Source organism: Anguilla anguilla, chromosome 9 (assembly GCF_013347855.1).
Source record: "Anguilla anguilla isolate fAngAng1 chromosome 9, fAngAng1.pri, whole genome shotgun sequence".
NCBI lineage: Eukaryota > Metazoa > Chordata > Actinopteri > Anguilliformes > Anguillidae > Anguilla > Anguilla anguilla.
In genome coordinates, this window is record NC_049209.1 from 30,039,596 (window position 1) to 30,064,158 (window position 24,563).

At 46.8% G+C, this 24,563-nt stretch overlaps 1 protein-coding gene across 5 annotated transcripts; it reads right to left on the reverse strand.

Moving 5' to 3' along the window:
• Positions 1 to 1,046: 1,046 nt before the first annotated feature.
• alg13 (ALG13 UDP-N-acetylglucosaminyltransferase subunit) lies at positions 1,047 to 22,728 on the reverse strand. Of its 5 annotated transcripts, none has more exons than XM_035431891.1 (25): positions 22,410 to 22,728; positions 21,361 to 21,474; positions 20,954 to 21,037; positions 20,825 to 20,875; positions 20,693 to 20,739; positions 19,994 to 20,066; positions 19,065 to 19,146; positions 18,479 to 18,641; positions 17,835 to 17,904; positions 17,343 to 17,448; positions 17,119 to 17,183; positions 15,773 to 15,873; positions 14,848 to 14,963; positions 8,509 to 8,749; positions 7,273 to 7,383; positions 6,383 to 6,539; positions 5,998 to 6,142; positions 5,656 to 5,691; positions 5,382 to 5,437; positions 4,305 to 4,376; positions 3,531 to 3,711; positions 3,271 to 3,390; positions 3,151 to 3,191; positions 2,763 to 2,946; positions 1,047 to 1,481 (listed from the first exon to the last, which is right to left on the reverse strand). In XM_035431891.1, exons 2-25 carry the CDS (start codon positions 21,445 to 21,447, stop codon positions 1,216 to 1,218), a joined length of 2,655 nt encoding a protein of 884 aa, XP_035287782.1. In that variant the 5' UTR covers positions 21,448 to 21,474; positions 22,410 to 22,728; the 3' UTR covers positions 1,047 to 1,215. The 5 variants fall into 5 exon arrangements, with proteins under 5 accessions (XP_035287782.1, XP_035287781.1, XP_035287778.1 ...); XM_035431890.1 differs by having other exon boundaries at positions 22,405 to 22,728; XM_035431887.1 differs by lacking the exon at positions 22,410 to 22,728 and having other exon boundaries at positions 8,524 to 8,749; positions 21,361 to 21,683.
• Positions 22,729 to 24,563: the final 1,835 nt, after the last annotated feature.

The following is a 24,563-nucleotide window of genomic DNA, read 5'->3' on the forward strand; positions in this document are numbered from 1 at the left end:
ATTTTACATGTACAACACTTGAAGGCAGCACCAATCAGGCGTGATGGGCAGCGTCACTGCCTGAATTAATGGAGGGTATTGTGGAGGACAGGGCACATATGAGAATTAAAATTCCATCCTCAGTCCAGACTCAAAGACAAGACTGGCTCGTTTTTTATTACCATTACATTAGGCGGATAGTGGATAACACTGTGTCCAATATCTGCTGTCACTTTAGGCCATTTCATGAAGTAATTTCTGGGTTCAGAAAGGTCATCCTCACCAATGGCTTTCTGTGATCTGCCAGAGAAATGTACAAAAGCACCTTCATCATACATTTGGACTCAGTGGCAGGTGAGATGAAATTCACTGTCCCCTCCCTCTGGCCTTCGGAGTGTTTAACATGGGCGTTGTCACTAATTCCACCATGTTCAAGCATTAAATCTGTCCTACGGTATTTTCAGGGCTCTGAAAGCAGACTTCATTTAAAGTGGAATTAAGTTTAAAATCTCTAAATCGGTTCTGTCGTTTGCTTCTTGTCTAATCTGCAGCTGCATCTGAAAATATGCACTGGGGTTCCTGACTGGCACAAGGCATTCAGGCCATGCCACCCCACCCCCCTGGCTTTTGAAACACTCTCAACTTGTCAAATCATCAACTAATATTGGCTTGAATTTTGTTTGGGTTTTCCTAACTTATAACAGTAGAAGGATGGAGAATGAATAAGAGAAAGAATACGTAAACTACAGATGACACCTTAATTTCATTCCATGCCATACAGCATAAAACCATGTGAAATTCTATGTCAGAAAGGACAGTCATGAACTACTTAGGTCACAGTTGTATTTCACTCACAAAAAGCACTAACCAACCCATTTACCAACCAATTTTTAAAAAAATCAGACTGGAATTCAATTAATGAGAGTACACCTAACCTAAATGTGCACATTGCAGTTCTTCCATGTAGCCATTGGAGATGTATTTTATATTCATATGCATGTTAGAGGACCCAGCTTGTTCTCAGGTTTAAAGACCAGGCAGGAGGAATAAGCAGACGGACATCAGTGTGACTGAAGCAGGGAAATTAAAGGTTTAATGAAGAGGGGGCCTCCTCTCTCTGGGGAAACAGAACTCTTTATTGATTCAAACACGAACCAGACGAGTAAACTCAGAACAGCAACTCTTACGTAACCAAACATTTAAAGAGGGGGGGGGGGGGGGGGCGAGCGGGCACCTCTACATGCTGGGGGGGACAAAGTGGGCGCCGTGGGGCGGGGCAGAGATGTAGCTGACCGCGTGCGAGGAGGGGCAGAACGAGGTGTGCAGGCGGGTCTGGGCGTGGCCAGGGGTCCAGGGCAGCAGGTACTGGTAGGTGGGCAGGACGGGGACGTAGGGCTCGTAAGTGTGGAGGGGGGACTGGCTGCACTGGTCCTGGAGCAGGGGGTAGAACACCATGCCGGAGGGGGGCGCTGCCGCGGGGGCCTCCAGGGGTAAGGGGGCGCCTGAGAGATGGGGCGAGGAGAGGAGAGAAAAGCATGAGAAGGGACAGGCAGTGTAAAAAGCACACATCTCTCACACCCATTTACATTCAGCAGAAACCCTTCTCCAGAGCAAAAAAGTGCCATGGTGGGCTGAAAGGATGAAGAAGACTGTGACGGACATGCCGGCTCTCCTGATATACATGCACTCCATGGGTAATGCAGCCCAAGGCTGAAAGCCAAGTGTCCTGCAACCTAAAGTGCGTATTTATCATGAGAACCGCACAGTGGATTATTCTGCTGATACCACATCTACTTACCGTAAATAAATACTAAAATAAAAATGGAAATAATTTCATTATGTACACAATAGGGACCCATATCCTCATCACAATCAGGCATGACCTCCCAATCCTCCTCAATGTCAGCAAAGACTTGGTATGCATATTTCACTGATACAGCACTGATAGGTAACACAAAAGCCTGCTAATCAAGGACAGCACCTCATTCGTTTCCCCGATCCCCTGGGTGGGATTGAAGACAAAAATGGCCTGGTCCAGGCTCTGAGAAATGCATCAGTTTATGGAAATTACTGGCTGTTGAATTTCTGGACCATCTCACTGATGGGTAGACTAATTTTACATCAATAATGACTTTTAGGCTGAAGTTCCCTTTTTAAGTAGCAAACAAGGCTAAAATGTTAACTGCATTAGAAGGGTTGCGAAAGGCTTATGAACAAAGACTGAGATTAAGCAGGTGTGTTCTCAGTCTGTGCTGGGAGACTCTGTCCTGACTGCAGAGGGGGGCCAGAGCAGGCACAGACATGCCTGAGGGCAGGGACCTTTTTGGGAAGGTGAAGGACATGAGCATGGGGAACACTGGTCTGGCAGGAGTGGAAGGTCTAATAGATTTTAGGCGAGAGGGTGTGAATATTACTCTCTCTCTGTAGGCTAGGAGTTTGTGTTTTTATTCAGCTTTAACTGGTAACCAATGGGAGGGAGAGGAGAGGCATGACTTAGATGAGCAGCAAGACTACATGTCTGGTGCAAGACTAACACGTACACATACAAATCACATGCACAAACAATTACACTCAAACACGCTAACACACACTCACACACTAACTCACACTCACACCAACACACACACACACACCAACCGCGCACACACACACTAACCGCACACACACACGTCACACTAACCGCACACAAACTCTGCCCACACACACACACACGTCACCCCAACCGCACATACACTAAGTGCGCACACTCCCATCCTGACGCACACCCGCAGACCAGCACTGACCGTTGGTGTTTGCGTCTCCATGAGCATCCGGCCCCACCTGCCCTGACTCTGGGAAAGCCTGCGCCACGGTGTGGTCCGGAGCAGCGCCCCCGCTGGTGTAAGGCTGGTACTGCGCCTCCACACCGGGCTGCTGGTACAGCTGCTGCATCTGAACCACAGAGTGCCAATAGCCCTGCTGGTACCACTGCGCAACACAAATTGTTTTTTGTGCATGGTCCAAAAAAGTGTTTTCAATTTTACTTATTTTTTAATCAAGACACATTGCTTCACCTTTGCTTAAGATAGGGAAAAAAAAAAAAAAAAGTTAAGTCAACACTTATGGTGTAAATTGACTCCATATGGCAAGCTAAATGCTTTGTAACTGTCAGGTGTCGCGTGGTCCACTCACCTGCACTCCTAAATTGAAGTAATACTGCAGAACCTTGCAGTCTGTGAGGAGAAAAAGAGCGTTAGCAGGAAGAGCCGACGCCGCGGACGCAGAGGCGGGTCAAAGGGGCAGGGCTCCCACCTCGGGGCAGGTCGCTGCCGTTGGGGTCGTAGGAGTAGGGGGGCGGGGGGGCCACGTTGACCGTCTCCCCCATCTCATTCACAAACCAGTTGGAGGCACCAGAGTACGGCATGGAGAGAACTGCAGCCAAAGAGACGCAATACCCACAATGCAACACAGACCGTCTTTTACTGGAAACCAAGCAAGCGTTAACCATCCTCAACATCGTCACAGGGCCCTGAACACAGTCCTGCTGGTATGTGGGGATGGGGGTGGGGTACCTGGCCTGCCCATGGAATGAGGCTGTAGGAGGGGGGGCGGGGCCAGGGGGGCTGAGGATGGCAGTGAGGTCGGGGGGGTCTGGGAGCTGCCAGATGAGGACGAGGAGTTGGAGGTGAAAATGGCGGCTGGGGCGCTGTTGACTGTGGGAGAGGTGGAGATGACCGCCGACTTCACCACCACCTGGGAACACAGAACATCAGCCCTCTCGCACACCTGCAGTTTCTCCACACAGATCGCCTCAAACTGCATTCAAAGACTGACCTGAAAGCCACATTGGTGGTTCCTGTAAGAGTTTGTGTGTGCACTATTGCACCAATTAGCTTCTTTTTTTTTTTTTTTTTTTTAAAGAAAAGAACAATGCAACGCAATGACTAATGACAGAGAAGCATCCAGAATATATACACAAGTCCTCGCTGGAACAACCACAGAATTTCTATAAAGAAATTTTAGGAATTTCTACTCTGAATCATTGTCCGTATGTTGTAGGTGCTAACAGAAAGGCTGCTTGATTCGTGTTAGCAGAAATAGAAGGGGACTAACAGAAGAGAGCAGGGTGTACCTGCTCTGAGTATCAGGACAGTAGGCCAGCCCTGCTGTGAGTAACAGGAGAGTAGGCCAGCCCTGCTATGAGTAGCAGAATAGGTCTGACCCGCTGTGAGTAAAAGGAGTAGGCCAGGCCTGCTGTGTGTAAAAGGAGAGTAGGTCTGACCTGCTGTGAGTAACAGGAGAGTAGGCCAGGCCTGCTGTGTGTAAGAGAGCAGAGGCGCTCATACCTGGTGTGAGTAACTGTAGGTTGCTCCGCCCTCTGGTGGTGAGCCAGAGCGAGAGCCTCCTTCCTGAATGGTCTGCAAAGCAACCAACGCAACACACTTAAAAACACCGGTTTCCACCTGGTTAAACATATTAAAATACCCTACTTACCACCTGGTTAAACCCAATATACCCTACTCTCCACCAAGTTAAATCCATCAAAATACTCTACTCTCCATCTGGTTAATCAAATTCAAATATCCTACTTTCCACCTGGGTAAACCCAATAAAATACCCTGCTTTCCATCTGGCTAAACTTATTAAAATAAACAAGGAACTGCAGAACTACCTCTGAACTGATTAACAGCACACGGCATGCAAAATCCGCAGTAATGAACAGACTACAGTCATTAAAAATTTCACATTTCACAAATTGATAAATGGATAAATGACTTAAAAATAAACTCAAGATTCTAAAACAGGCTATTTTTCAGAACCAGTACACAGCTGTGTGTGGTGTAGAAGAGAGAGAGAGAGTGTGTGTGTGTGATCTGAGGGAGAAGAGTGTGTGTGTGATGGCGAGCGGTCTGAGGGAGAAGAGAGAGTGCGTGTGATGGTGTGTAGTCTGAGGGAGAAGATAAAGAGTGTGATGTGTGGTGAGGGAGAAGAGAGAGCGCGTGTGTGTGATGGTGTGCGGTCAGAGAGAACAGAGTGTGTGATGGTGTGTAGTCTGAGGTAGAAGAGAGAGAGTGTGTAATGGTGTGTGGTCTGAGAGAGAAGAGGGTGTGTGTGATGGTGTGTAGTCTGAGGGAGAAGAGAAAGAGTGTGATGTGTGGTGAGGGAGAAGAGAGAGTGCATGTGTGTAATGGTGTGTGGTCTGAGAGAGAACAGAGTGTGTGATGGTGTGTGGTCTGAGAGAGAAGAGGGTGTGTGTGATGGTGTGTGGTCTGAGAGAGAAGAGGGTGTGTGTGATGGTGTGGTCTGAGAGAGAACAGAGTGTGTGATGGTGTGTAGTCTGAGGTGGAAGAGAGAGAGTGTGTAATGGTGTGTGGTCTGAGAGAGAAGAGGGTGTTTGTGATGGTGTGCAGTGCATGTAGTACCAGGTTGGCAGTGGCTTCAGCAGCTGTGTAAACAGAGGGACTCTGGAAGCCTGGATCTGCCAAACAAAGAACACCAAGTAACAACTCCAATAGTACTTACTGAATTAGCACATACACAAAACCTTCATGAAAAAAGACACGTTAAAAACACAAGTTTCTATCATCCAGCAGAAGTGCTTAATCACACTGGTATGGTTCTTTTTTTTTGACAAATGACAGAAATGACCCTTGACCATTATCTTTGCCCACAGAGCGTTACGTCAAAAAAACTGACCTGGGGCTCGGTAGATGTAGTCCTCAGGATATTCACCTGGAGAAAGAGCAAACCTTTCAAACAAAGGTCTGAGAATAAACACCAAAGATACAGAACACCTCAGTGCAACACGACTTAGAGGACATACAAATGGGAATACTTCAACCATAAGGAATATACTTACCCAGAAACTTTCCCCATTTTAGAGTATCCGACAAAACGGAAAAATCAATTAATCAAAGAACAAGTTTTGTTTGCACTGAAGAACTGTATGTTGTTACCATTTCCACACTTGCCACCCACGTAAATAAAAATGGAACATTCCCACCACCCCCGTGAACGGGGATGGAACGTTCCCCTCACCCTGGTCCCCGCTGGTGCTCCGGTCCTCTGGGTCCTCCTCTGATGAGGGCACAGGTGGCTTGTCGGCTCCAGGATTGGGGCTCGGCCCCCGCTGCACCCAGAAGGTGGCGGGCGCTGGAACCAAGGGGCTGGACACTGTCTGACCCTGCAGGGTCACGTCCACACACACTGCCCCGTCAGAGCAACTCTGCTCCCCCAAATCAAATGTCACAACTACCTACACCTAGCCGTAATCTCACAGGCCAAACTTGCACAAACGGCTCTGCTGGCACACGGAAGCCTCCATTACATCACACTTTCCCCATCCCTCCACATGCAGTAGTCACACTGAGCATAAAAGGTCTGCTGCGTGTGTGTGGTGTGGAGACCCCGGCGCGAGGCTTACAGGCAGGGGGGGGAAGGCCGTCTCGTCGCCCTCCTCGATCTCGTAAAAGGTTATGTTCCCCTCCAGGTCCTGAGATTCCTCCCCGGCCTCGGGTACGAAGCTGAACTGGCACTCCTTGTTCACAGAGTGCATTTGGCGGCGGCTTCTGCTGCAGGAACTCGAACACAAACGGGAACATCTCTAACGCAGTCATCTTCAGCGCACAAACACACACACACACTCGCATGTACCTCCATTACACATCTGTTATGGTACTCACTTGAGTATACTTTACCTGAATAGCTTATCACTGAAAGAACACACACTCCATATATCGTCATGTAGTACATGCCATGCAAACCACACATGCCTTATAGAGCTAGAAATTGCGTATCTGACAGAAAATACAGGCTAATACTCCGTGTGTGTAGCTGTAGCATAGATGTGGGAGAGGGAGACGTTATGGGAGTACGTTGCTCTGTCATACAGGAGTACAGAGGCTCCCCACCTCCAGTACAGATCAGGCTAATGGGGGCTCATTACGGCTGGCCCTGCATTCGGCAGCGCCTCTCTCACAGCGGCCTGTAAATGAATCACTTCACTGGGATGTGAGCGGCGGGCCCCTGAGAGCGGCCAATCGATAGGCTGATGGGATTCCTGCGGCACGAAGGCCTTTTATTAAAACCCTTAAAACCCCACGGGGCCCCAGCCTCGGCCCCTCCCAGCCACTCCGATTGGCCGTTCAGCGGGGCTTCTCAGCCCGGTCTCTTTGCTTGGCTTCTCAGGGTGGCTGCGATTGGCTGTGTAGTGTGGTTTCACGGGTTGGCTTCAACGGCTGTTCCATTTCTTAGATTTATAAAAAAAATAAAAAAAATAAATAAATAAATTTTTTTTAAATGAGGGAGAGTTACCGTGCCCGATAGGAGTAGTTGTCAAAGCCCTGGTAGCAGCGCTTTCCTGGGTTGGGGTAGTACGCCACCTCTGGACCAATCAGGTGGTGGCGATTAAGAAAGCGGGCGGAGCTTCTGGCCCAAACGTCGGAGAGGCAAGGTGAGGGTGGGGGACAGACAGACAGACAGACAGGAAAGACATAAGCAACACCATCCAAATTGTTTGTCATCACTATTAGACACAAATTAAAATAATATTATGGCAGCAAGAATGCTGAGATAGTCAATAAGCACAGAGGACCATCAGAGAGTAAAAATCACAATCATTGAAAAAAAATTTTATCAGACACCACTGTAAACGCAGGAATAGTAAAAACAACTGAGGACTGCCATAAAAAGTACAGGAGTTCTGCACTAATACAGATCAAATTTATTGTGAATAGAAAATGACTACCATTTAGAGCTGGCTGTTTCACATTTCTAATTATGAATAAAAAGCCTGATAATGCGTAAATGTACACACTATTTTTGGTTTCACATCCTGTTCAGATGACCAGTCGGTCCCCCATTGTGATTAAATATACAAACGCAACATCTGAAACAGAAATGACCCTGCGGACTATCTGTGCCGCAAACGCTATCCACTGCCACACTGAGCACCTGTGCAGAGAGAGCGCTAATGCTACCTACTAGCACACTGACCTGTATGATTTGCAGAGAGAGCGCTAACGCTACCCACTAGCACACTGACCTGTATGATTTGCACAGAGAGAGCGCTAACGCTACCCACTAGCACACTGACCTGTATGATTTGCACAGAGAGAGCGCTAACGCTACCCACTAGCACACTGACCTGTATGATTTGCACAGAGAGAGCGCTAACGCTACCTACTAGCACAATGACCTGTATGATTTGCAGAGAGAGAGCACTAACGCTACCCACTAGCACAATGAGCTGTATGATTTGCAGAGAGAGCGCTAACGCTACCCACTAGCACACTGACCTGGATGATTTGCACAGAGAGAGCACTAACGCTACCCACTAGCACAATGACCTGTATGATTTGCAGAGAGAGAGCACTAACGCTACCCACTAGCACAATGAGCTGTATGATTTGCAGAGAGAGCGCTAACGCTACCCACTAGCACACTGACCTGTATGATTTGCAGAGAGAGAGCGCTAACGCTACCCACTAGCACAATGACCTGTATGATTTGCACAGAGAGAGCGCTAACGCTACCCACTAGCACACTGACCTGGGGGGCACATACCCACGGGACGGGCGGGGAGCCGGGTGTGGTCTGTAGTGCTCGTAGGGCAGCACGGAGGGTGTAGGAGGACCGTGCATGGGGGGCGGGCGGCCGGGGGCCAGGCAGCCGGGGCCGGGCTGCAGGCGGGGGGGCAGGCCGGGCGGGGCGCGGCTGTACGACACCGCCATCAGCACCTCCTTCCCGCGAGGCTTCTTAAAGAACCGCCGCCGCCCGCGGATCTCTGCGTCTGAGAGGCGACACAGTCACAACCACGGCTGTGCACAGAGCCTTTCACCATGCATCACAGGGCTAAACACAGCCTAACACACAGACACAGTCACAGTCACAACCACGGCTGTGCACAGAGCCTTTCACCATGCATCACAGGACTAAACACAGCCTAACACACAGACACAGACACAGTCACAACCACGGCTCTGCACAGAGCCTTTCACCATGCATCACAGGGCTAAACACAGCCTAACACACAGACACAGTCACAACCACGGCTCTGCACAGAGCCTTTCACCATGCATCACAGGGCTAAACACAGCCTAACACACAGACACAGTCACAACCACGGCTGTGCACAGAGCCTTTCACCATGCATCACAGGGCTAAACACAGCCTAACACACAGACACAGTCACAACCACGGCTCTGCACACAGCCTTTCACCATGCATCACAGGGCTAAACACAGCCTAACACACAGACACAGACACAGTCACAACCACGGCTGTGCACAGAGCCTTTCACCATGCATCACAGGACTAAACACAGCCTAACACACAGACACAGTCACAACCACGGCTGTGCACAGAGCCTTTCACCATGCATCGCAGGGCTAAACACAGCCTAACACACAGACACAGACACAGTCACAACCACGGCTCTGCACACAGAGCCTTTCACCATGCATCACAGGGCTAAACACAGCCTAACACACAGACACAGACACAGACACAACCACGGCTGTGCACAGAGCCTTTCACCATGCATCGCAGGGCTAAACACAGCCTAACACACACACACACACAGACACAGTCACAACCACGGCTGTGCACAGAGCCTTTCACCATGCATCGCAGGGCTAAACACAGCCTAACACACACACACACACAGACATAGTCACAACCACGGCTGTGCACAGAGCCTTTCACCATGCATCACAGGGCTAAACACAGCCTAACACACACACACAGACACAGTCACAACCACGGCTGTGCACAGAGCCTTTCACCATGCATCGCAGGGCTAAACACAGCCTAACACACAGACACAGACACAACCACGGCTGTGCACAGAGCCTTTCACCATGCATCACAGGGCTAAACACAGCCTAACACACAGACACAGACACAGTCACAACCACGGCTCTGCACAGAGCCTTTCACCATGCATCACAGGGCTAAACACAGCCTAACACACAGACACAGACACAACCACGGCTCTGCACAGAGCCTTTCACCATGCATCACAGGGCTAAACACAGCCTAACACACACACACAGACACAGTCACAACCACGGCTGTGCACAGACCCTTTCACCATGCATCGCAGGGCTAAACACAGCCTAACACACAGACACAGACAGTCACAACCACGGCTGTGCACAGAGCCTTTCACCATGCATCACAGGGCTAAACACAGCCTAACACACAGACACAGTCACAACCACGGCTCTGCACAGAGCCTTTCACCATGCATCGCAGGGCTAAACACAGCCTAACACACAGACACAGTCACAACCACGGCTCTGCACAGAGCCTTTCACCATGCATCACAGGGCTAAACACAGCCTAACACACAGACACACAGACACAGTCACAACCACGGCTGTGCACAGAGCCTTTCACCATGCATCGCAGGGCTAAACACAGCCTAACACACAGACACAGACAGTCACAACCACGGCTGTGCACAGAGCCTTTCACCATGCATCACAGGGCTAAACACAGCCTAACACACAGACACAGACACAGTCACAACCATGGCTGTGCACAGAGCCTTTCACCATGCATCGCAGGGCTAAACACAGCCTAACACACAGACACAGACAGTCACAACCACGGCTGTGCACAGAGCCTTTCACCATGCATCACAGGGCTAAACACAGCCTAACACACAGACACAGTCACAACCACGGCTCTGCACACAGCCTTTCACCATGCATCACAGGGCTAAACACAGCCTAACACACAGACACAGACACAGTCACAACCACGGCTGTGCACAGAGCCTTTCACCATGCATCACAGGACTAAACACAGCCTAACACACAGACACAGTCACAACCACGGCTCTGCACAGAGCCTTTCACCATGCATCACAGGACTAAACACAGCCTAACACACAGACACAGACACAGTCACAACCACGGCTGTGCACAGAGCCTTTCACCATGCATCGCAAGGCTAAACACAGCCTAACACACAGACACAGTCACAACCACGGCTCTGCACAGAGCCTTTCACCATGCATCACAGGGCTAAACACAGCCTAACACACAGACACAGTCACAACCACGGCTGTGCACAGAGCCTTTCACCATGCATCACAGGGCTAAACACAGCCTAACACACACACACAGACACAGTCACAACCACGGCTGTGCACAGAGCCTTTCACCATGCATCGCAGGGCTAAACACAGCCTAACACACACACACAGACACAGTCACAACCACGGCTGTGCACAGAGCCTTTCACCATGCATCACAGGGCTAAACACAGCCTAACACACAGACACAGACACAGTCACAACCACGGCTCTGCACAGAGCCTTTCACCATGCATCACAGGGCTAAACACAGCCTAACACACAGACACAGACACAACCACGGCTCTGCACAGAGCCTTTCACCATGCATCGCAGGGCTAAACACAGCCTAACACACAGACACAGTCACAACCACGGCTCTGCACAGAGCCTTTCACCATGCATCACAGGGCTAAACACAGCCTAACACACACACACACAGACACAGTCACAACCACGGCTGTGCACAGAGCCTTTCACCATGCATCGCAGGGCTAAACACAGCCTAACACACAGACACAGACAGTCACAACCACGGCTGTGCACAGAGCCTTTCACCATGCATCACAGGGCTAAACACAGCCTAACACACAGACACAGACACAGTCACAACCACGGCTGTGCACAGAGCCTTTCACCATGCATCACAGGGCTAAACACAGCCTAACACACAGACACAGACAGTCACAACCACGGCTGTGCACAGAGCCTTTCACCATGCATCACAGGGCTAAACACAGCCTAACACACAGACACAGTCACAACCACGGCTCTGCACACAGCCTTTCACCATGCATCACAGGGCTAAACACAGCCTAACACACAGACACAGTCACAACCACGGCTGTGCACAGAGCCTTTCACCATGCATCACAGGACTAAACACAGCCTAACACACAGACACAGTCACAACCACGGCTCTGCACAGAGCCTTTCACCATGCATCACAGGACTAAACACAGCCTAACACACAGACACAGACACAGTCACAACCACGGCTGTGCACAGAGCCTTTCACCATGCATCGCAAGGCTAAACACAGCCTAACACACAGACACAGTCACAACCACGGCTCTGCACAGAGCCTTTCACCATGCATCACAGGGCTAAACACAGCCTAACACACAGACACAGTCACAACCACGGCTGTGCACAGAGCCTTTCACCATGCATCGCAGGGCTAAACACAGCCTAACACACAGACACAGACACAGTCACAACCACGGCTCTGCACAGAGCCTTTCACCATGCATCACAGGGCTAAACACAGCCTAACACACAGACACAGACACAGACACAACCACGGCTGTGCACAGAGCCTTTCACCATGCATCGCAGGGCTAAACACAGCCTAACACACACACACACACACAGACACAGTCACAACCACGGCTGTGCACAGAGCCTTTCACCATGCATCGCAGGGCTAAACACAGCCTAACACACACACACACACAGACACAGACATAGTCACAACCACGGCTGTGCACAGAGCCTTTCACCATGCATCGCAGGGCTAAACACAGCCTAACACACACACACACAGACACAGTCACAACCACGGCTGTGCACAGAGCCTTTCACCATGCATCGCAGGGCTAAACACAGCCTAACACACAGACACAGTCACAACCACGGCTGTGCACAGAGCCTTTCACCATGCATCGCAGGGCTAAACACAGCCTAACACACAGACACAGTCACAACCACGGCTGTGCACAGAGCCTTTCACCATGCATCGCAGGGCTAAACACAGCCTAACACACAGACACAGACACAACCACGGCTGTGCACAGAGCCTTTCACCATGCATCACAGGGCTAAACACAGCCTAACACACACACACAGACACAGTCACAACCACGGCTGTGCACAGAGCCTTTCACCATGCATCGCAGGGCTAAACACAGCCTAACACACAGACACAGTCACAACCACGGCTGTGCACAGAGCCTTTCACCATGCATCGCAGGGCTAAACACAGCCTAACACACAGACACAGTCACAGTCACAGCATCTTTGCGTTTGTACTTCAGTTTCATTTTCGTCAGACAGGCCACCAGTTCAGAGGCAGACTGAGCACACCGCACCATTCCTTCATTTCAAACGCGCACCACAGGGCTGCTGCCGTATTCGGCATGAACACAGGCTTCAGACTTCTACAAAAGTCTTAATGACGTACAACGGTTCAGCCATCATTATCCCGACAAGGGACATTTCTTCTTTCATGAATACCCAATAGCTGGAATAATCTCGCATTTCCCTGCAAGTAGGCCTGTAGTATGAATACAAGTTAAATAAAACCTGACATTCAAGAGATGAAGTGAAGTACCCTTTATCAAGCGAGATGGCAATTAAGATGGCATGTCCATCACTTAATATGCTGTACTCTACATGTTATAGTGACCTATTCCCATCTTTTGGAACGGTTTTTTATTACACTTAACGTACCTATTATACAATTCTGCATTCGATCAGTAGCACAATCGCCACTCCGCTTAGTTTAACATAGGTGCTCAAAACGGACATTTATTGCGTTTCGCCGTTAGATCATCATAGCGACTCAATTAGGTTTGATCATTTACGGTTTAAAGCTTTAAATGCTATTTTTAATTCCTTCATTACACTTTGCGATCACAGTTAATAATGAGAAATTGTTTCAGCCCTACAAAAAGTTGAATATTGTCGGTTGAATTGCATAAAACCAGCTATGCCAGCACACAGTAATGGCCTAGAGGCTGATGCCCAACAGACAGTAATCTCAGTCAAATAGAATCAAAGCTTTACTTCAGAATACAGCTATAAATCAGTCAAGTGCATACATAATTTGGTAGCCATGAAGGGTAAAAAACCATTTCAGCTTTTTTTCCAAATTGCTCTCATTTTGGATGCATTTGTACCATTTTCACAACATAAAATAAAGCACTGATTTTGAAACTCATAGGATATATCTACCAACATTCATTTTAAGTGTTGCAGCAATTTCACTTTATTTAGTTGAATATAAAAGGTGACGATGTCATTAAACGTCCTTGGTAAGTTGTGTTATGGTAACGTGTTACATGCATAATTACTCTTTCTGCTGAAAAAGAAGAATTCCTCAATGTTAAGTTCCTTTTTTTATTCATCAAATGATGAATAAACCAACATTCCAAATAATTTCATCCAAAGGTTTATCACACCAAATCTTGAAAAAAAATAATCATACATAAAAATCACAAATGCACAATGACAACAAAACCATAAAAAAGCAAAAACAAAAAAAATATGAGATTTATGTAGGAACATCAGTAGGTGCACCTATGATACCTACCAGTGAGCTGAACAATGTTCTCTCTGTCACAGTGATGATGAACTGCTCAAGATTCCCCTCACACAGTAAAGACATATCACTGTGAGGGTGACCTGCTAAAGATTCCCCTCACGGAGTTCAGTGTCACAGTCTCCATTACTCCATTACAGCCGGATGACTCAGAAGGAAAATCAGCACAACAACCTGAAAGGCAACCAGAGCGGCTGGGCAGAACTGTGAGGACACCCGAATCTCACTGGCCGAGAGAAGCCAATGAAAGCGACGTGTGGGAGGTGTGCTAATGCAGGAAGTGCCAAATGCATTTTCTTAGAGATACAACAACAAATAAACCAGAAAAAGGCATCACTTTCATTCTACGCCTCTGAGCTCCAGAAACACACAAACTTTCACTTGCTCTCTTCGTCTCACACAAATAGCGGAGAAACAGAGAGCTATGGACGACACAGCGGCCCCCGGTGGTAGTGAGCTGGCACTGCAAGGAGAGGAAACTCACCGAGCTCTGCAGAGTACTGGTCCGGCCGGCTGTAGGACGCCCCCTTGCGGCTGGGGGTGATGTTCCAGGCGGGGACGGGGTTCACAGGCTTCAGATTGGTCAGGGACACCAGATGTCTGAAAGGGAATTGGGGGGGGTGGGGGGCATTCAGCAAATATCCTTCCCTTATTATTCCACAGCAAACAGCTTTATTATGCTGGGATTTATGAGTCATTAACCACATCTACTGCATATATATCCAACATGGCTCTTCAGGGGGACCAATTCTACATCCAAACACGAGTCAGTGAGTTTCACTCCTACGTGTCAGCATACTTGCCAAGCGTCCCGATTTTCCTGGGAGACTCCCGAAATTCATCTCCCTCACCTGGTGTCTGCATTCGCCCGTTTTAGCACGTACTTTCACTTTTCTTTTTGTGAGCACAACTAGTCTGTGTAGCGTGTAGGCCCTATGACTAAAATTGTTTTACTATTTCCACTCGGAGGACAATACACCTACACCGCACCTGTCATGGTTATATGTGCATGGAGACAGCTGATGTCCTGAATGGCTGACTGGACAAAGAGCAATGGAGAAAGAAATACTTGCGCACGTGTACATTTCAAAGGTCACGGAAAGAAGAATTTCACTTTCTTGCGTGTTAAAATTGTTCACTAAAATTTTGAAAACCTTAATTTGGATTTTTGTTGAACCTTTAAATGAAATGCACTTAACATAAAAATGCAGTTGCAGTGTGCTTATTTTGTCTCTCATACATACATTTTTTATTTTTTTATTTTAAAAAACAATGTTTTGGGGGGGAGCACCCTCAGAACCCCTTGTCCTATTTCTGAGGTTCCAAGGTTGGCAAGTATGCATGTGTGCAAGTACGCACAAGTGTGTGTGCACGCACGTGCGTGTTAGAGAGCACTGTTAGAGACTCACTTTTCTCCAAGCTCCTCAATGAACACGGTAACAGCGCTGGAATGGGTTCCCACTTCCTGTATGAAGGCATTATAATACTTCCCCTTTGGGTCCAGACGGACCTGCAGAACCAGAACCAGAACCAGGGCAAGGCTGGGTTCATTACTGGGGGCAGCAGCGCTCACAGCATTATGACCCGAACTGCACCCCTGACTCATAAATTAGAGCTGAAGACTGTACAAATCTTACAGTTGAACTGACCCATCAACCAAATGGGGCATTAAACTGGAAGTAACATACTAAATTAAGCATCATTACTGCTGATGAAAAAAGGCAAGCATTAAACAGAAAGTGAGTGAAACATTCCTAGTACTACTACGATCACTACATCTACTATTATCATTACTACTACTGCAGAAAGTCTGCCTGGTCACATGGTGCCACCATTAATGAGCAGCTGAGGTTCTCAGGACTCCCCACAGAAACCACCCAGTCTTGCAGATTCTCCCTCCTCAACATCAAGAAAATCCACCTCTTCTTCAACAATGAAGTTTCCATTGCCAACAGGTTCAAGCCCTGCCTGGACTAGGGTGACACCATGCTGGCCTCTTACCAGCCTGTGCCATCAGCGCAGTGCAACTGCTCCAGAATGCTGCGACTCACCTGGTATCCAACCTCCCTACACTCACTCGCATTCGCGTCTTTTGTACACCCTCTGCTGGCTTCCAGCGTCTGCCCCATTCAATTAACATCACTCGCGCTTGGCATGCAAAGCTGCCAGCGGCACTGGCCCATTCTAATCTTCAGACAATGCTCACACCGCGCACGCCAAACAGAACTCTCCGTGCAGCTCCCTCTCGCCAGCTGGCCGTCCCTTCGGGCACCCGACACCCGGCACCCAGCAGCCGCGCCTCGCGGCCCTGGAGCTCCACCACCCGTGTCCCCAGATGGCGGGATGACCTTCCCCAATCAGCCAGGCGGGTGGATTCACGGGCTGTTTTCCCACAAATGTCTGAAAACGCACCTTTTCAGACTACACCTCAACGTTTCTGCAAAGAACTACCCCTTCTGTTTACTTTGCAGGCCTCGAGACGTGCACCCTGACGATAACTGTAATTTTCGTAATCTCTAGCTCTATTGGTGTTTGGAAGAAAAAATGTGCTTCTTCCAAGTCTCTTCGGCAAAAAATAAGCAACAAATGACTAAACTGTAATAGTAAATTGATACTGAAACTATTCTGTCACAGGCGAGTGCACTGATTGACAGCAAGTGGATGTAGGTGTGTGAGCTGAATGAAAGCATGTGGATGTAGGTGGGTGTAGTGAGACAGTCAGTGTGTAACTGCAGGAGGGTGTGATTGACAGTACCTGGCACTTGTCACCCAGGAAGTACTGTCTGCCTGCAAACACCATGTAGTCTGTCTTCTGCAGCTCTGTCTCAGAGGCACAGGGGAAACAAGCAGGGACAACATCAGCAATGGGCAATATCAGCAATAACACACCTGCCGCTGCCATACCTGCTACAGCCCAACTGCAGCCAGCACAGCTACATCTCCCCCCTCACAATGTTGTAGTGCACGACGATGGATCACCTTTGCGGCTGTCATGCCACACATCAAACTCCACGTTGCGGTAGATCTCTGGGTCCAGAGCTTTCAGGACCTTGTAGGGCAGAGAGAGCTTGACCTGGTCTGGAGCCTGAGACACACATAGCACAGAGTGAGCGGCACAGCGGGGACCTGGGGACCCGTGTGGACCTGGTGACCCGTGTGGACCTGGTGACATGTGTGGACCTGGTGACATGTGTGGACATGTGTGAACCCGTGTGGACCTGGGGACCTGTGTGGACCCGTGTGGACCTGGTGACCCGTGTGGACCTGGTGACATGTGTGGACCTGGTGACATGTGTAGACATGTGTGAACCCGTGTGGACCTGGGGACGTGTGTGAACCTGGGGACGTGTGTGGACCCGTGTGAACCCATGTGAACCCGTGTGGACCTGGGGACGTGTGTGGACCCGTGTGAACCCGTGTGGACCTGGGGACCCATGTGAACGTGTGTGGATCTCAGATCACAGTGCCCACCTTGTTCTCCTCCACTCCAGATCTGGCTTTTTCTTCTGAACGACCGCATTCATTCATCTCCCAGTCCTCCCTATAGATCACACCAATCAGGAGTGTTAAGCACTAGAATATTCATACTTCTTAACTATTTGGACATACATACTCTTTTTACAGATTAATTGTGTGTTGTCTTCACAATTCTATTAATTTAAAAATCTGAAATCCTGCTACACAATTCTCTTGTATGAACACTTAAATTAGATGTTAGAACGAATCCATAGGTGTACAGTATACAAGTTGCACACAATTGTACCTTGCAGCCTATGGGACCAGAAATCTAACCACCCATCCACAGCTGCCTTGTTATACTCGGAAAAGCATCTGGACTTATCGTCAGGACGAGACTACCGTTATTTTGCCGCGGGCTACCAAATCGTTGCATTCCAAATCCCAAATAAAATAAAATAAATAAATAAATAAATAAATAAATAAATAAATAAAACTGTATGTGTGTGTGTGTGTGTGCGCGTGCACGCGCATGCATAGGGTATAGACTTATACCTGTTTACAGGAGGGCTAGTGAGCACCTACCTGCTTAAAAACATTTGGGAGTTAGCGAGTGTGTACTTCTCTATATAGGAGGTGTTTGTGGGACGGAATCTGACCTCTGACCCCTGTCCTCAGGGATGTCGTATCCCGCGTCCTCGCTGCAGACAGACAGGCTGTTCCTGTAGCGACGCCCGCCTCCTCGAAAGCCCTCCAAAGCAAACTGCACTTCTCCTTCCTCAATCCCCAGCACCCGGCAATACAAGAGCTCATACAGCAGTGCTGCCGGGGGAGCGGGAAGGGGGGTGAATCTCACGCTTCCCTGCTGTGTAACCAGCACACACCTTCAGGCTATCACACAGATTGGGCTGTGACTAGCGCAGTTATCACTTTTGTCTATCTGGAGTCTGAAATTAATCTGCTTAAATATGAAGAAGATAAGGAGTATGCAATCCTGTAAGCAGGCTTTCATGGAACTCGACCGACTTTTTAACAGTCTTCAAACAAATATGCCTTAAAAAAAAATATTTAAAAAATACAATCAGCCTTCCGTCAGAGCAATAAGTCTAATTACAGAATATTAATTACAGCCGGTAAGAAAACCTAGTACTTAGGGGACTGTAAAAAGAAGCGTTACCAGCGTGGCTTGTGCCGGTGGTGTAATTAATCTGAAATGGTCAGTGCACACGTTTTAACAGCACTCACACTGGCACATGGCAGCATCCACAGGGTAGCTCCGTGGGTAAACAATGTCATAGTGCCCATTGTTTGAACAACACAGCAAAACCTGAAAATATGAACACAACGAAGACCATAAGCTACTATAAGAAAACAGTGCACCTTTATCAAACTATATAAAACGATAAAGTACAAATATAATGCTAACATTTTGTTTTGTTTAATGGCAGCAGACAGTCATCACAAATAAAAAACACAAATATTAAAGATGATCTGAAACAACCTCACACCTATCAGCTAACAAGCCAGCCAATGGACTAAATAAAGCGTTCTTCCACTGTACATCTAAGCCCCAACAAGGATTCCCAACCCTGGTCCTGGCAAGCCACGGGGTCGGTTGGTTTATCGTTAGTAAGCAATTAATAGATTCACTATGTAGTCATTACGCATTTTGTTCACCTCACCTGGTTTCTTGTCTGAATTGGTTACCAATTTTAAGGTGAAAAACACCTATGGTTCTCTAGGACAGGGGTCAGGGACAACTGCTATACACCTGAAGCCAATGTTATACTTCCCCAGTAAAAATGCTGTTTAGTAAAGCAAAACATTCAATCAAAAATGAGAAGGAAAAAGTATGTATCAGAATATAATATCACAAACACACAGGGCATGGCATGTGTGATGCCTTACTTTAGAGGATAGTGCAACTAAAAGCTAGGAAAATTACTTTCAATGACATAGCGGAACAGATAGAAAGAATGGAAAAGCATTCCCCGATTCAGGGACAAACTGCAAACAAACGCTCCTTGAAAATGGTGGAAATCACACACAGAGTAGTACGGAAGCAAAGCAGCAGGCCTAATTTCCCCCATGCAAAGGCCCAGCTTAGGCCAAGTAATTACATTTTGTTATATTTTTTAAATGTGAAACAGTTGTGAAAAGTAGTTGTCCATTACCTTCTCTGTATAGTCATCCTCTGCAATCTCGGTGGGGGGTTTCCCCGGATACCTGTAAATGACAAAGCATCGCCTGCACCGCGCCACGGAAGTTAACACACCTGCACACTTACTACCTCCACGCTCACCCACACTCAACACTCACAAACACACAACAACACTCAGACACCAAACATACAACACAGGGCGCAGCAGCAGCCACCAACATGAACCCTGACCCTCAACACAGGTTGATGCAAAAAATATTACTAGCAAAGAGCACAGTGCACTGAACTGGCATCAAAGGCGCAAACATGACCCTTCGGATTTTAAACGCTTTCCCTCAGTTCCTCTTAATGCAGTTGAACAGATTATTTTGTTTAGTGAACCAAAACGCTTCCAATTTAGCATTTTCAAATAACTATATAAAATATGGTCCTTGGAGAAAATAGTCGTATTATTTAACTACAGTCATCCATTATGCAGATTAGGGACAGGAGTAACACATGGAAAACAAAACATATCACACTGTTGCTGTTAAAATGTAAAAACATTTGCTTATGTTTTCATATAAACAACATTTCCTGAGTGCAAGATGTGTACATCTCGTCAACCCCCATTTAAGGCATTATCACAAAAAGATATTGAAAAGGATTACTTAATCATGGAACCTAGGCACAGCTACTCGAGAAACTACTACTATTCGTTGTATACACTTGCCTGTATAACAAAGACAAAGCTTTGATCTCCACTTGTCCAGCCGTTTCCTGAAATAAGGGTTATTAAACAGTCAATTTCAGGCCCGTTTTCATCCAGATAACCAGTACATCAGAGCAGCCTTCAATATCTTACCTGTGGATCCTCCAAACGCTCCAGGTACTTCTCAAAAGACCCTTCAACAAACTGTAAGATACAGCGTTCAATTTTAATACCCTGACACATTCAGCGGCTGACATGAAATAACAAACGATAAACACTTACCGGCTCAAAGTTGCATCTATTTGCTCTCATGAAGGTGACGCAGTCCTTCCGGATTTTGTGATGGTAATTCTGAGAGTAGTAAAGCTTCACGAAAAGAAAACAGCCTTGTATTTACGCGCCACGTAAACATGTTTAATGATACAAAAAATGTCTACCAGCATGAACAGCATATACAGTGCATTCCAGTAAACCTGCGAGACTAACGTTGGCAGTTATCATCCATGTAGCATACGGTTAGTTGGGTTTAATGCTGAAAATGAAAAGAAATCTAATGTTCAAATTTAAAACGCTACGTTTTCACGTTGCACAACGGTCAATGTATTAAGGCCTAGTACTACCCGGTTTCCTTTTCCGACAAGGCGGCACTATTTCATTCTAAACTGTACACATATTTTACCAGTTTTTACCTGCTCAGAAACTGCTCTGAACAGACAGGACGCGTCTCGAGCCATCATTTTCCTGTAAAGGCCGATGCTGGCAAGATAGTCATCCATGTTTACGAAATACTTCTTCAAGGCTTTCTGCATTGTAAAGAGAAAAACATTACACATAAAAAACAATAAATATGCAAAGCTTCATAGACATTCCGTGTAGACGAAAAAGAACATGAAGGTCGAAAGTTTCCTTTCGAGTTGCAGTTGGATACAGGTGCTTCAAATTGGCGCTGATTGGAGAGCAAGCTCAGCCGCTGCTCGGCTAAACGCTCTCATTGCACTTAAATTTGACGTTGGTTCTGCCAGTTTTTTCGGTGTAGTTTCAGTACGATGGTCTGGTAATGATGTAAAGCTCGCTTTATCACCTTTGGTAATTATCACGAGTGTAAGAGGTTAGGCCTACAGTACTAGTTTCTTGATTTGGATTAATTTCCAATCAGCAGACACGTTTAACTTAAAAATATGTCTGGAGAATTTGGCCAAGTTGACTATTTACAATTCGTGCAGTGGACATTGACTTTTTGAAACTGAATTAATCTTTTTGGATTTTTCAGAATTTTATTTTATTTTTCAGTAAATTGTCACTGATTAAAAATCCGAACGTTTGCTTTACTTTTAGTTCGTAGTTTTGCGTAGGCCTGTGTGTGTACAAGCTGTTCGGAACGCTTGGTGTTTAAGGCGTTGGCTTTCCATTTGGCCGTCCAACGTCATGGTCTTTGCTTTTGGCTCTGTTGTTTGACATGGTATGTTTTTTTGGCCTGTAACTGCTGGAAAATTTCTCCTCTTGAGTACAAAGGAGTATTTAAGTGTTCGCGTTAACCAACTGTGAAGGCCGAATGATCTGAGACTGGCCTGAAATGCACAGAAGTCGCCTATTTGAAGAGATAATAAAGATTTGAAACGCTTTACACTAGACCACAACCCAGGTCCTGGAGAGTCACAGGGTCTGCTGGTTTTTGTTTTTACTCTGCACTTAGCTAATTGATCAATCATAGCAGTTGATTACAGTTAACTCACCTCACCTGGTTTCTTCAGTCTAAAGTGGTTGCTGTATTTAAGATGAAAACAAAAAATCAGCAGACCCTGCGGCTCCCCAGGACCAAGGTTGGCCACCCCTGCACTGGACGAAAAAGGCGCGTCTCTCCACGGGACTAGCTAGATCGTTCACCAAAATATGTCTCATTGAAAATATCTCCAATAAATGTAAGGTGGGGACTACTAAATGTTGTTTCCATAATGTATAAAGTTGTAGTTTGACATTTAAATAAATAAATGCAAAGTAGCTCTTGTTCCCAACCTAGAAATTAACCGTTTGTTTTACTTAAAACTCGCTAGCAGGTTTTTAGCAAGCAGGTAAAAAAAGCAAGGGAATTTGGATCTTTCTATTTTTCTCTCGTGACAAAGCTTAGCTTGTAGGCTGTTTAGTAGTAGTTGACTAATAAAGGTGATGGACAGTCTACAGAGAGGGAAATCCACGATCAAAAATATAAATACTCCCAAGTATTTTGTTACAATCACCTGGATTTGGTAATTGGCATAACTCTGCAGCCAGGAGGTTAATGGGCCATAATGAAATCCGGTTCATTGGTGGCAGAAACACGTCAGGACTTTTACTTTCTGACCCTGGACTTTCCACTCCTTCAACTTTTCACTTGGTTAGATGTAAAGGATGAATAAATATTATCTTGCATAACAATGCAATCGTAATTCACCTTAAAGGGGATCCCTGCCCAAAATCATAATTCGGCATGTTCTGTTTTACTCTCAGGTGTCCAAACAAAACCTTTCTGTGTCCGCAAATAACCATTTGAAATGATGTCCCTTAGATTTAACTCATCTTCTCATTTACGGCAATGGAGGTATCATTTGAATTTTGGAAAACTATGTAACAGTGGCAGATCTAGAATTTATACAACAAGAAATCACTCCATAAATTAATGTTCAGAGTCTTGCTTTAGTTCAATCTGACCTGTTGTTTCCACTACATTTTTGGAATCTATTGGGATGGGGTTCTCTCTTTTTCTTTGTTGGTTAAATTATGTTTTAAACATTAGGAAAGTATGGTGGCCCACAAGGATGAACACTCTTCAAAAGCAAAAACATAAAGGTAAATTCTCCCTAGTGGCTTAGAGCACTGCTGTTGTACCAGCTTGTTTTGCAGCAATTCTCCTCTGTTGCATTTGTTTTTCATTTTTGTATGTGTTTTTTTTTTTTTTTTAATTTTCATTGTTTCTGAACTTGCAGCATGGCCCGTTTTTACAATTGCTTTGACACTTTGCATATTTTTTCTGTTGTAGTGCAGTAATTTCTGTTGTTCCGTTTGCTTTAGCTTTGTGTATGCATTTTGAAATTTGCATTGTTTCTTGATTTGGACCATATTGCCCTTTATGTTTGTGCTTTCACCTTTGAAGCGCTATTGGCCTTCAAAGTGATGATCAACTTATTGAATATTTTATTTTGGCTGGTATTTCCCTTTAAAAGGAAATTGGGTCGGTCCCCCACCTCGCCCCTAGACTCACTTTGTCGCCCACCTCACCCTAAACTGGGTCTATCCCTGATCTCTGCCTCTAAACTGAGGCTGTAGCCCCACCTCTCTCTCTAAACTGGGCCTGTCCTCCACCTCTTTCTAAACTGGGACTGCCCCTCCACCTCTCTCTGAACTGGGCCTGTCCTCCACCTCTCCCTAAACTGAGGCTGTCCCCCCATTTCTCTCTCTAAACTGGGACTATCCCATCTGTCTCTAAACTGGGACTGTCCCACCTCTGTCTCTAAACTGGGACTGTCCCACCTCTCTCTCTAAACTGGGACTGTACCTCCACCTCTCTCTAAACTGGGACTGTCCCCCCACCCCTCCCTCTAAACTGGGCTTGTCTTCCACCTCTCTCTAAACTGGGCCTGTACTCCACCTCGCTCTAAACTGGGTCTCCCTCATACAAAGATGGAATTTTAGCTGTGCAGTTCACTACCTGGAAATGCAGCGTCCATATGTTTGTTCACCCAAATCCATTAGGTGGCAGGTGAGCAACTTACAAACTCACTCAGTGAAAGAAATACATATTCTCAAAAGACATTAAATTGTTGAATTGCTGTACAATGTTTAAAAAAAAAAAATTTAAAAAAACCTTGATGCAGACGACCAAACAATGGCGTATATAATAAACCGCACTGTATATAAT

What these genes read in the sequence shown, in the direction of transcription:
- alg13 (XM_035431886.1), bottom strand. Translation starts at nt 21,504, where the DNA reads ATGTGTAATGTTTTTCTCTTTACAATGCAGAAAGCCTTGAAGAAGTAT. An exon ending in CCTGAGGACAGGGGTCAGAG is followed by an intron (nt 17,905 to 18,478) that starts GTCAGATTCCGT and finishes TGTGATCTATAG; the next exon opens with GGAGGACTGGGAGATGAATG. An exon ending in CTGGAGTGGAGGAGAACAAG is followed by an intron (nt 17,449 to 17,834) that starts GTGGGCACTGTG and finishes TGTGTGTCTCAG; the next exon opens with GCTCCAGACCAGGTCAAGCT.